At 37.2% G+C, this 13351-nt stretch overlaps 1 protein-coding gene across 4 annotated transcripts in view; it reads right to left on the bottom strand.

Moving 5' to 3' along the window:
* Window positions 1-12090, bottom strand: part of LOC100497374 (receptor-interacting serine/threonine-protein kinase 4) — a 31536-nt gene extending 19446 nt beyond the window's left edge. The window contains exons 1-2 of one of the 4 annotated variants that reach the window (XM_031891452.1): window positions 11964-12090; window positions 99-260 (exon numbers count right to left, since the gene is read on the bottom strand). In XM_031891452.1, coding sequence (XP_031747312.1) covers window positions 99-232 — 134 coding nt within the window. In that variant the 5' untranslated portion in view covers window positions 233-260; window positions 11964-12090. Of the gene's footprint in view, window positions 1-98; window positions 261-11958 lie in introns of all 4 variants that reach the window. The other 3 variants (XM_004910744.4, XM_002934286.5, XM_031891450.1) reach the window with 3 other exon arrangements.
* Between the last annotated feature and the right edge of the window lie 1261 nt (window positions 12091-13351).

Raw genomic sequence — 13351 nt, 5'->3', positions numbered from 1 at the left:
GACTACTAAAAATTCAAAACAGAGAAAATACCATTCTAAAGTGTATAATACTGTCTGGTTGAACTGAAGCAGATATTCTATATACATGTAATATTTACCCTCTCAGCTTCTTCACAGCTACATCAAAATTCCATTCAGTGTGCCGTGCTCGGTAAATCATCCCGAAACCTCCTTGTCCAATCTTTAACCAATCTTTTAGTGATCCTTCAGATATATGCTTCAAAAGCTCCATCCCTCAAGTCAATCTCTGGGTGCTACATCTGGGAAGAAGTACAGAAGACACTGTCAGTTAGTACAACCATATTCAGACCAGAAGAAATGAAGAGATGATCACATGCCGTAGTACTGCCCATGCACAGAATCTCTGGTTCCATACTCACCAGAAAATATGCAGGCATTTTTGTTTGAACTTACAACAGCTAGAAGCTTCACTGACAAACAAAAATAATGCAGATTTCACACTTTTAGGGACACCCATGCAACCAAAAGATTAATTCTAAGCAATGCATCCAGCAGCTGGCAAAAGATCTTTGTGAATGGCTGGCAGAGCACAGGGGGGAACAGTACAAACTATAGCTGCTTTTTTACAAACATAGTTCATTGTGCTGAATGTACTTCCTGGATGCAAATCGCCATATTTTTCCCACAGTGCATTTCTTCCAATACAGCAAAATGCATGATAACTACCTTGTGCGTTTCTGCAAATTATTAGCATATTACAGCCAACATTTTCAGAGTGGTGATGGCTAATGCCCACCTAGCAATAATATACAGTCCTCAAAAAGTTGTGTGTGCATTCATCCATCATGCTCAAAAATCTTGAATTGGGTGCAGAGCAGTTAAAACCTATTGCCAGAAGTGATACAATTGTGGTACAATTAACACACTACTTATCCCCTCAAAAAAAGGGGAGTGTACTATACCATGCTTAGCAATAATAATGACATTAGTGTGCAATGCATTGCCATTAGTCAGTTGCAGCTATTGACACAACCTGCTAGAAAACTCTCATTTGAGATCCGACATTTAGACAGGACTGTATAGTTGTATCCTAATATGTTGTATCAGTTTTAGGTCTAGGAATAAGAAAAAAAGGTGTTCACTCTTGATCTCACTTAAATTGACCTAAAGGTTAGATACCAATTGTACTATATCTAGCAGATCAACTAGTCTATAGGCAGAGCTCCCCCAATCACTGCCCCAAAGTTTAGGAACCACATCTCTAAAGCCATACCAAATACAGCAGATGAAAAATCATCATGAAACGTTAACTTTATACTGGCATAAAGCTTTCCATTAATTGTTGCTTTTTATTGGCTGTCATTACTATCCATCTCGATGTCTACTATAATATAATTGAAACATGAATTTATTGCTTTGGCTCCAATAAGGATTAATTTTATCTTAGAGTCAAGTAGCTTTCTAAATAATGGGTTTTCTGGATAATGGATTCCATACTTGTAGTTTAAAACAGTTAGAAACATGTGCCTGATGCTTGAATAGAAAGTTCTTTTAACCCCTTAATTCTCATAAAGGCTGTCTTGAAAGCTGTTCTGAAAAGCACTGAATCTCAATCTGAAAGCACTCATGGACAAGGGAAGGACCAATTTATTAGAAAGTTCACCCCCCACATCTATATATATATATATATATATATATATATATTTATATTTAACTTGCTGCACAGTTGTTGAAAAGACAGCCCAAGGAAAAAATGTAAAGCTACTTGCTGCTTTGTACTAGAAGTAAATAGACTGCTTATAGTGAGGAATATTTATGTATCCTTATTAAATGTAATACATTAACTGCCTTATCAAGATTTTAATAAAGTTCAGTATAAAATATATAGAGTGTAACAAAGGTTTATGTGCTAACCATCAGTATCTTTTTATAGTTGTCACGAATAAAAGTTGGACCTGTGAAGAAACCTGTAGTCATTGTTCAGTCTTAAGGTGGCCATACAAGTTTAGAATTTAGTCTTCTTCCACCGAACATTCGTATATTGATTGTATGTTTTAATACAACAATCTAAAACTAACATTCAGACTGAAATTGTATGATAAAGTCCTAAAAATAACAAATTGGTGGATGTTCTGAATATGAAATGTTGGCATACACCAATCGAAAGCGACGGAAATGCACAATACACACACAGATATTATTGTTATCCGACCAAAATTTTCTAACCTGTCCGATCGACTAAACGATCACCACGGTACCAAAATTATTGGGAAGATAATCTGGAGCCCACACATGGTCCAAAATTGCACAAAACTATATTTCATCTTATTATATCGTTGCGTGTATGGCCAGCTTTAGATACCAGAAAAACTCATAAAAATGCGCTTGTTCTCCATTAGTGTAATGAGAGAAGGGGCTAAAGCAGTGAGATGATGTAATAATCACCTTCAACCTCTCATATTTTTCAGAGCCACTACACGCAAACTTCAGAAGCTTCGTTATGACTCTGGAAACTTAAAATAGCATAAATCAAAAAGAAAAGTCTTAATTGCAGTCTAGGCTAGCAGTGTGTGGGCAGATTTTCCTTTGAAACAGCTAGATGTGTAATACATCTAATGATATGATAAAATAATAGAAAGTCACTCCTTTGATGCATGTAATAATTATCTATTGATCTGAATTAGCTTATCTGCATATAGTAATTGCATTTAGTAATTTGATATCGGTTGTACATGGCCTGTATACAATGTATGAGCGCGAATGGGTGGTTCAGCATAAAGGCATTGCGTTGGTTCTATGGTTACCTCCATCATATAATCGGTTACATATATTACTGTATATATATATATACAATTAGTAAGGTTGGGCACTGACAATAGGCCTGGATTGCAACTTTCAAGTCTATTTCTACCCCCCCCCCCATGTGTTAAATTGGCTTAAAGGGGTAGTTCACTTTTACATTAACTTTTAGGGGCAGATTTATCAAAATGTGAGTTTAGAGCTTAATACTTATAAACTCACCCATGTTCTATTCATTCCTATGGGATTTTTAGAAGTGTGAGTGGTGAGTTCTAACTTTCACCCGCTGATAAATACGCTTCTAAAAATCCCACAGGAATGAATAGAACATGGGTGTGTTTATAAGTATTAAGCTCTAAACTCACATTTGATAAATCTGCCCCTTAGTATTCTATAGAACAGGGGTCCCTAACCTTTCTGACTCATGAGCCACAATCAAATGTAAAAAGACTTGGGAAACAACACAAACATCATAAAATATCATGGGGATGCTAAATAAGGGTTGTGGTTATCTATTTGGTAGCCTCTATGTGTAATCTGAGCTTACAGGAGGGTTTGTTCGGTGGTACATCATGTTTTATGCAACCAAAACTTGCCACCAAGCCAGAAATTTAAAAATAACTACCTGATTTGGGGACACTGGGAGCAAAATCCAAGGGGATTTTTTATTGTTTTTGAATTATTTTCTTTATCTTCTGGCTCTGTTCAGCTTTCAAAAGGGTGTCACTGACCCCAGCATGCAATAATCTATTGCTCATTGAGGCTACATTTTCATTGTTATTGTTTCATTTTATTACTTATCTTTCCACTCCTATTCATGTTCCAGTTTCTCATTTGAACCAATACCTGGCTGCAAGTGTAATTTGGACCCTACAACCATATAGCTGACAAAATTCCAAAATAGAGAGTTGCTGAATATAAAGCTAAAACCACAATAAAAAATGAAGACCAATTGAAAATTATTTCAGAATAGCACAATACAGCATAACAAAAGGTAATTACAACATGAACAACTGCTTTAAGGCCAGGGCTCTCAAATGGCCAGGCAATTCCATTTACTCAGTTCTGTATGGACTTCACTTTGTGCACTGGAGCATTATTGTGCTGAAACTGGAAATATCCTTCTAAAATCTCTTTCCACAAAATAAATTTGAATGCAGAAGTATGCAATGTCAATTAAGTAGTTGTATGGGGGAATCAGGGAGCAAATACCAAACCACAGATTATTCTTCCTTCACTAAGCTTTATAGTTAGCGACTAGTCAGCAACCTGACTCAGAGGCAGAAAAAACTTTTCGGTACTTTAATTGCACCATGGCTATAAATAAGGGTTAAAATATTAATTCCGAAAGTGGACCACTCTCTATTTGAATGCACTAGGGCTTTTGAAACACACCAACAGTTCTAGTGTTAGTGCCTAAGTATGCAGAAGCACAGGTGGGCCATTTATTGACTGAGGAATGCATAACAATAGTCCAGTTCACATAGTGACTCATTTGAGGATATCCAGAACCCATACAGTTCATTTACAAGCAATTAGTCATAGTTCAGTATCCCACAGCAAACAATAAGCAATTAGGTTTATTCAGTCTAAGGTTAATTACAGAAACATATCTATGCAGTTTTGCAACAAATGACTCATGATCATTTATTTATATAGTGTCAGCAAATTCTGTGGCACTTTAGATTAATATTCTAACAAGTGGGGTGATTAGAATCTATTAACAAACAAGGGTTATAGAATGAAACATTAGAATTAAAGAGTCCTTCTTGTAAGAGCTTCCCTATAAAAGATTCCTATATAAAGCTCAGTGCTGGAAGGAATACACATACTATGGGAAATGCAGTGTTGATTATATATATATATATATATATATAAAAAGGAATGCTGAATAAACCTTATATAGGCACTGATCATTTATCACCACAGTCTACATAATTACTTGAACTTTATCTTTGTAGGATCGCTTATCCAGAAACACCTTATCCAAAAAAGCAACCAATAGTGTCCCATTTAAACAAGCAGTTATTAACTTTTTACGTTTTTGCTTTTTCTCTGTAATAATTAGACAATAAGTTATACTCGATGATAACTAATCTGAATCAGGGTCAGACTGGGCCAGTGGGACACCACTCCAAGCCATTAAATTTGTGTACTTCTCCTCTGCCCCCAATTGCAGCCATATGTAAAAGTCCGACACTGAGCTGAATACAGACATATACATAGATAAATTGTAGACGGAGCACAGGAACATCCTTCCATAAAATATCACTTTTATTCAAATGTTGAAAACCATCACGGAGTTAGGCACCCACAGCTGTGGGTGCCTAACTCCGTAATGGTTTTAATCGTTTAATCGTTGTTATGGAAGGATGTTCCTGTGCTCCGTCTACAATTTATCTATATTGCACTGAGTTTTGCCTGGATCAGGGGCATGTCTGAGACGTTGCAGCACGGAGCACCTAGTTGCAGTTTAACCCATCTGGTGAGTTCTCCCCTGTTTTGCTACATAAATATGCAAACTGTCCTGATTTTTTTAAATGTATTTTAAAATGTACATTTTAAAACACCTGTAATTTAAGGTGTACACCATGGGAATTTCAGCTTGAGTACAGTAGAGTTCCATGGCCACACAAGAGCTAACTGATCTCTTTATATTCTGTAGGTTAGTACAAATGCAAGAGAACACTAATGCTGAACACATTTTTGTTTTATTTCAGCATTAGCATTGTTTCCCTTGGGTACTTTCTCACAATGTAGTGGAAGACATAGATGCACTGCATGGCAAACACAAGCTGAAATGCCTGTAGGTACAGAGCCTAAAACTTTTTCACATTCAGACAAAAGTTACACAAAATTACAAGTATAACTGATCTAAACACAAATAAGCAGGATTTGTTTCAATAACACTATTACTGTACTAGGAATATATATACATATATGTAGCGTCTCACCAATTTTGTATGTCTTTTGTTGTTTGTTTCATAGAATTTCATAGAATTTTGCCACATAGCTCCAAAGGCAAAGAAAATAATTATGCTGCAGAATGCTGGCTCATTTTTTGCATATTATTTACCCAACCCGTAGCCATTCAGATGGGGAAGTTGCATTGCTATGATGCAACCAGATCCCCCTCCTTCCTCCCGTGGCTCAAATGTCTGCCACAAGTCAACTGTAATAATTGCATATATGTTTTTTCTCTTTCTCATATTTTATTAAAGACTATAATGTTTTTAGGCTCCAAGCCCACCTGCAATTGTCAGTTCAAGACAGTAAATCTTGACCTTTCCCCTTATCACTTGCATGTATATAATTACTGCTAGATGGGAAGGATCTGTCAGATCTTTTCTGTTTTTAATAGCTAACTCCTACCCTTTGGTATCTAAGATGTGGTGCTGGCCTGATGGCGTCACTGCGCATAGGGAGTGCATCAGTACTTTACACCATCACATCCTTACAGTAAATCCAAGCAGATTTGTCAAAATGTAAGTTTAGAGCGTAATTCATAATATGCTTTTTAATATCCCATAAGAATAAATGGAACCTGGGTGGGTTTTTTACATAATAAGCTCAGTATTTGATACAGTAGACTATTCTTTCTTTTTAAAATACTTTGAAATGCTTGGTATTGGTGTTTCTGCTTTATTATGATTACTATGCTATCTCTCTATGCACACCTTCATATAGGCCTCTGTTCTAGTGTCTTCATATTCTTTACTGTATCAGCCCATATTGTTGCTTCTTATTGCAAAAATATGTCCCTTTCTCTGTCTTTCTACAGCTCCAGGCCCTCATACTCTCCAGGATAGACAATTAATAGATTACTAGCTGATCTCCCAGAATCTCATCTCCAGCCATTGCATTTCATCCTTACTGCTGCTGCCTGACGAAATCTCTCTCTTATTATCCTGTCCTTCAGAACCTTGTATTCTTCTGCTGCTCTTTCTATATATCAGCTCTCATGTTCCTATACAATCCCTCCTGGGCCTTGCACTCAACTCTACTGACCGTACAGTTCACCACAACAGCTGAGTTGTGCATAAAAGCTTTTTTATTGATTGCGCCCCAATTATGGAGCACTCAACTACGAAGTATCTCATAGCTTCTTAGAAGGGACACATAGGGGGACATTTATTAATGTACGAACGCTCCGAGCGTATTTTCTGTGACAATTTCGTACCTTGCAACAAAATTTGTGCGACAAAATCGTATTGCCACGCTGAGTACGAAAGTTTTTCCCGCTGTTTACAATTGCTCGGTATGAAAATTTTGTGACTTTCGGATCACCAATATAATATTATCGTGACTATTCCGATTTTTTCGTAAGAAATTATAGTATCCGATCCAAATTTTACCCATTTTGGGATTCAAACTCGTGATTTGATGAATGTGCCTCATAGCGTTGGCTCCGCTGGTTTCTGCCAGCATTTTTTCTGCAAACTGAGAAAAGCAGATCTGCTCTCTTCTGCATCTCTGTATAGCTGTATTGACAATCACAGCTTCTACCAGCATGTAGCTGCATGGAACGGAGCAGGTATCTCTGTTTCTGATCCCTCTTTGTAACTACATGAGGGCAGAAGCCGTACATGTCAGTGCAGTTTTACTAAGTTCCATAAGGGATTAGATCTGCTTCTCTCTCAGTCTGAGAGCAGAGGAGCGAAAGCACCATGTGCCCTTTACCTTAAAAATCATTTTCCAGAGAAAGCACTTAGCTAGTCCAGTCTAACTGGTTTAAAATGATGCACAGTGGAGCCACAAAAATGCATGTGTGCATTAAACAATATTGACTAAGGTTACCAAATCATATTAAAATCAGGGACACCTCTAGGATATCCAGTAGAAGGGTTACAATGCATTTAATTTGAATACAATCAGTTTTCAGTGCAATCATTAGAGGTCCATGATCTATAACATGAATATAGACTGCTTGAAAAGAAGGCCTAAAGGAGGGGAGTATAAACCTAGGGCATAATTTACAAAGTGCAAATATGAGAGCAAACTGCTATATTTTTGTGTGCTTGCATCCTGTCCCTAGGTTTGCAGCAGAGGTGCAGTTTTTGAGCTTTAGGGTTGGCTGGAGAAGGCACATAGAATATTTGGTTTTATTACAGGTATGGGACCCTTTATCCAGATGCTCGGGACCTGGGGTTTTTCAGATAAGGGGTCTTTCTGTAATTCAGACCTCCTACCTTACCTTAGTTGGAATAAAGTACAAGGTACTGTTTTATTATTATAGAGAAAAAGGAAACCATTTTTAAAAATGTGAATTATTTGATTTAAATGGAGTCTATGGGAGATGGCCTTTCTGTAATATGGAACTTTCTGGATAATGGGTTTATGGATAAGGGGTCTGATACCTGTATTCTGAACTTGTACGTCTGGCTAAACATACAGTGACTATTTACCAACTAGTTTCTGTGGTTTGCCAATTTTAATTTGTCTTAGTACAGTAAATTAGCCTATGTTATTGTGCACAGCGTGAGATCCTCCTAGTTGATCTATAATACAACAATATATCCACATACAGGTAACCATCAAAACAAATATCAACCTTTTAAAATAGATTTAGGGACAGTGGAAAATTTTAATAGGTGGTCACTGATGTCCAACCCTGACCTTGAAATACTTATTTGCTGGGATACAGAAATCCACATCAGCATTTAGCATCTTCCCAAAGTTATCTGAATCAATACCTGCATAGATTAATTACATGCATAGATTAATTACAGTTTGATTCAAACTGATCTGTATGCTGATCTGTTTCGGGTTATTGTAGTTAACCAATGACAGGATTCGGGATATTTATGAAGGCTCATTGGTGAGGGTGGAACTGCTCTGACCTATACTTTCTTTAGTTAACCAATTGAGATGCCCTGGGTTAATCTTTTGGATCAACGCAACTGGTTTATACATGTGTATTGCCAATTTATTTAATATCTAGCTGACAGTTCCAGTAACTTAGGTTTCTGAGAATTTGTCCTAAATGTGGCTATATAAAATCTTTGTCTGCTCGTGGCAGCTATTGCTAGGCAATGTGCTAATCCCATACATTTGCACAGAACCCAAAAAATGCAGAATCTACAGTCACTTTAGTACCAGTGACATAGATTCCATTATTGCTAGGAAAAGGGTTAATATGTCCACTGATGCCAAGCAGGGTTAAAACACTGGCCTGTACATACATTTCAGGATTTGCAGCTTGCAGTGTTCCTCTCTGCTGAGTCAGTACTAGGGTGCTTTTCGAAGCTGAATTTGGGCAGGAATCCTTAGTTGGCTTCTTTCCAGCAGCCAGAGGTTTATATAATCTTCTACAGGCATGGGAAACTTCACTTGGACTACTTCAGAGGTACTATACATAGCAGAAGGAACTGCGTGATATTCTGTTTTATATTATCCTATTTACATGAAGTTTAGCTTTCAATTAACACTGCAGAACAAATAATTCATCTGATTAGATGGGAGGCTGATAATGTTAAAAATAAATAGTCTAGCATTTTACAAGAAGAAACAGATCTGCGTCTGGATATTTAGTGAACAGGGGCAGGCTTTATATCCTCCACAAAACAGAAAACCCTTGCACAACTGAGCTTAAAGATACATTATACTGACCAATTATAGATTTCATTGGATGACTGCTTCAGAACAGTCATGGCTACCACCTCTCACATAAGTAAACATAAATATGAAGATAAATAAGGCTCCATATGCAGAAAAATCACTGCAATGTTTCACTTAACATTTAAAAATGCAAAGTAAACATAAGGCTAATTATAATAATAAGCTTAAAGATGGCATAAACAGGGTATGCAATTTCCTCATTAATTTGTTCGTCAGCAGATTGAGTGTGGCCTTCTTTAAAGAAGTTCTGGTTTTAATTGCCGACTGTTTGCTATCCGCTGTGCTGTGTGCCACCATGTTTGCCTAACAAAGCACCACCTGTTCAGTAGATCCGTAGATATTGCCTATCAATACACATAGCCAAAAAGCCTGCCCTAGAAAATATCTTGTTTTCTATAAACTGTGCTGTTTAAAAGTACAGGCTACATGAACAATCTCTGTATATGTTTTTAGGATACCTTTAATTCCTAATGTTATTGGCCACATCATCTTGTTTGTTTGGAAGCTTCCTGTTAGCCTGCCATTTGGAGCATTTTACAGTTCAGGCGCACAGGCAATAATTTTATATATTATTATATATGCTATTATATACAGTATGTTGGAGCATTGATTTCTTAACCACTTGGGGTAGTTTTCATCACCATATCAAAAGTACTTTTACCATACTAAAGGACAGCTAAAGCTCAACTAAACAATTGGGCTAGAAATGCTAACCTTATGTTTTGGGCTTCTGTACCAGCCCATTGCCACCACAGCCTTTTAGAGGTAAAGATCTTTACCTTCCAAGATGTCCTCAGTATTTTCTTTTCTGCTGCTTCTCAGTTAGCACTGCCTAATAAGATGGCAATCCCCTGTGGACACCTTTTAAGGCACTGATCATTGACTTTGGGATAAATGGGGGATTTTTTACTATCTCTTTGCTGATGATACTAAATTTATTGTCTGTTATTTATATAGCGCCAACACAGTTCCGTGGTGCTTTAATGCAATTATCCATCATTCACAATACCCTCAGCGGGGCTTGGGTCAGTATTATTAGGAACCATTAACCTGCCTGTATGTTTCTGGAGTGTGGGAGGAAACAAACACAGACACGGGGAGAACATACAAACTTAGATAGTGCCCTGGCTGGAATCGCAGCACTATCCACTAAGCCACAATTCTATATATTCTTTCTTAGCTCTGTTTTTACTTCCATGTATTCTTGCTTTGCCTGCATCCTTAGTTTATCCTTAATTTTGCTCCTTCTTTACCTTCATGTTTACTTGATCTACTTATATTCTTGCTTCACTTTATGATTGCTTTCATGTATCCTAGCTTCAATGCATTTATGCTTTTATATATTCTTAGTTTACTGGGCCATAACATTCTTGTATCCTCGCTTCAGTGCATCCTTAGTGGTACATATTCCCCATCATTCCTTCCAGTGCAGCCATACTTTCAAGTATCTTGGCTTTGCTGCATACATTAATGTATTCTAAGATTACTGCATAGTTACTTTTGTATATCTTTGCTTCACTTCCATGCAAAGTTGCTTAATTACATGATTAATTCTGTGTATCCTTGTGTCACTGTATCATTACGTCCACGTATCCCTGGGTCACATGTATCTCTACTTCCATATGTCTGTATACTTTAACAGAGCTGTCAACCCTAGGCAGAAGATTCTCAGGGGAGGAATTTTTTCCAGGCTAACTGGAATATGTGTGCTCTCACTTCCAGAAGTGACGTCACTTGCGTAAATTGACCTGCTGAAGCAAAAAAATTGCTGCTCGCTCTTGGAATTTAACTAAGAACTTCGGCAACTGATGGAAGACTGGGAGGTAACGTACAAAATTATAGGGGGAATTGACAGCTTTGCTTAAGTGTTGTAACTAGAAGTTACTGGACAACAAAAAAATCATTTGTTTGTTACAACAACAAAATCATTTTAAGCCCCCCCTAAACTTTGGGAATAAGATGTTTCGTAAACACATACTAATTGCTGATCAGTCACTGCCTTGCTGGCCCCCTTATACCTCAGCGGCCCCACAGCAGGCACATGGTCCTCTATAATTCATCTGTTTTGGTATTACCTGAGCACATGCCTTTTTTTCTTGCCTTTACCCATCATAGTTGGAACGAAATTAAACAGCTATTTGCAGTATCAGAAAACAAGTACTAAAGTTGATGCTTTAAGAGACTTTACTTTTGCTATTTGCTTTCTCTTTCCAAATATGCCTTCTGTGGTTTGGGGCCCCATACAAATGCCCCAAAATCCTTGCCCTAAAACTAACAGAGTTAATTCATTCTGCAGCCTCATCTAGCTAAATTCCATTCTATACATAACAATCCTCACACATTTATCTACTGGACATGTAAAACTTTGACTCAGAAATCAGCATTGGTCTTTGATTGTAAACAATAACTATGTATTAAAGGTAAGGTGGAACTTTTTGTACTGCAAGGAATGGGTGTGCTCTTTGAGAGACGTGTAATTCTATGTGTGTCTGTGAGTGTCATATGAGTGTCAAGTGCTCCCTGTGAGAGAATGTTTGTTTTTTTTAATATATATATATTCTAACTTGTTTCAGTGCCTACCTTACCTCCAGGGTTATATGTTATATCCCACCTGTCCCACCAGCAGTGCTTTCATTCGCATGTAGGCCACTGTGATATTGTATGTCCCTTTGAATGGAAACAGTTCTTCTTCTTTCACTTTCTAAGTCCTGCCTTTCTTCCTGGCCTCTCCACTTTACCCCTCCCTTTCTATATTACGTACAATACTGCAACTCTCCTCCAGCTTTTGTTCTTTTTTTCCCTGGCGTTTCCTTACTATTGATTTAAGTTTCTTTGTGTTTGATCCAGTTGTTTACATTAGTGATTTTTTTTTTGTTCCTGTCTGATCTTTTCTCTGAAGTATTGATGTTACAGGCACTTTTACAATGTTTATATTTCAGGGGTACATGGGGTTTTCTTAGTTCTATTTAGTGAATGTATATGACAAAGCTGGTACACATTTCCACAATATTTTTCATTTTTTTCAGCTTCGTAGGAGTTGCTTGACCTGAGAATGGCCTATATATTGGTTAATTACCAATAATAAAAATTTTTGTGTAAGGCTTGTCAAATACTGTTTATACTTAAACCCCAGTTTGCTGTACAACATGTAACACTCCAGCTTTGGACAGCTAAAGGCTAATGGGTAGTGGGAACTGTAGTAAGCAGGGCTGTACCAATGCCCTTATTCTTTCTACCTCCACTTTAGTGTTCCCACAGTGGATTGTGTCTGTAGGTGCAGCAGACTTGCAGTTAAAATCATCAATATAGTAACTTTCTGATGAATATTCCACTGTGTAGCTTTTTGTTTTGTTTACTGCTTTTTTATATTAAAACCACACACATGCATACCAAAGGTATCTTGCCCTGTATGGTAAAGTAGCTTTAAACTAAGAACCAATAGTTTCTGAGGGTTAGGTTAAATATTTTTAAGCAGATTTGCCTGAGAAAGGCAGCAAATCTCTTTACTGTAATGGTAATCATGGTGCAAAATACCCCTTTTTGTATGCTTTGGGCAGTATTAGGGGGTGTTTGCCAGAGAATAATTTGCCAACAAATTGGATTTACATTATTTAACAGATCAAACTGAAGTAATTTCAATTCCCCTGGCAGAAGTGCAAGAGCACTAAGGGGTACAGGAGCACTTTGCACGCAGCCTCTAAGGTTGGAAATGACCCCTTATGTCTTTTCTATGATAAAAAAAATGCTTAAGACATTACATACTCACATATATTGGTAACTCTGCATCTATATGTATGTTTGGAAATGGGGCAATCAAGATGACCTCAAAGGAAACAGGATTTATTATTATTATTAACATTTATTTATAAAGCAGCAACATATTCCGCAGGGCTGTTGGATGGAGGTTGCACCCCTGTTAAAGGAGTACTTCAGCTTAATTAACCTGGAAGTTAACTTTTAGTATGCTAGAAAT

Source organism: Xenopus tropicalis, chromosome 1 (assembly GCF_000004195.4).
Source record: "Xenopus tropicalis strain Nigerian chromosome 1, UCB_Xtro_10.0, whole genome shotgun sequence".
NCBI classification, from domain to species: domain Eukaryota; kingdom Metazoa; phylum Chordata; class Amphibia; order Anura; family Pipidae; genus Xenopus; species Xenopus tropicalis.
This window is presented reverse-complemented; position numbering and strand designations above follow the sequence as displayed.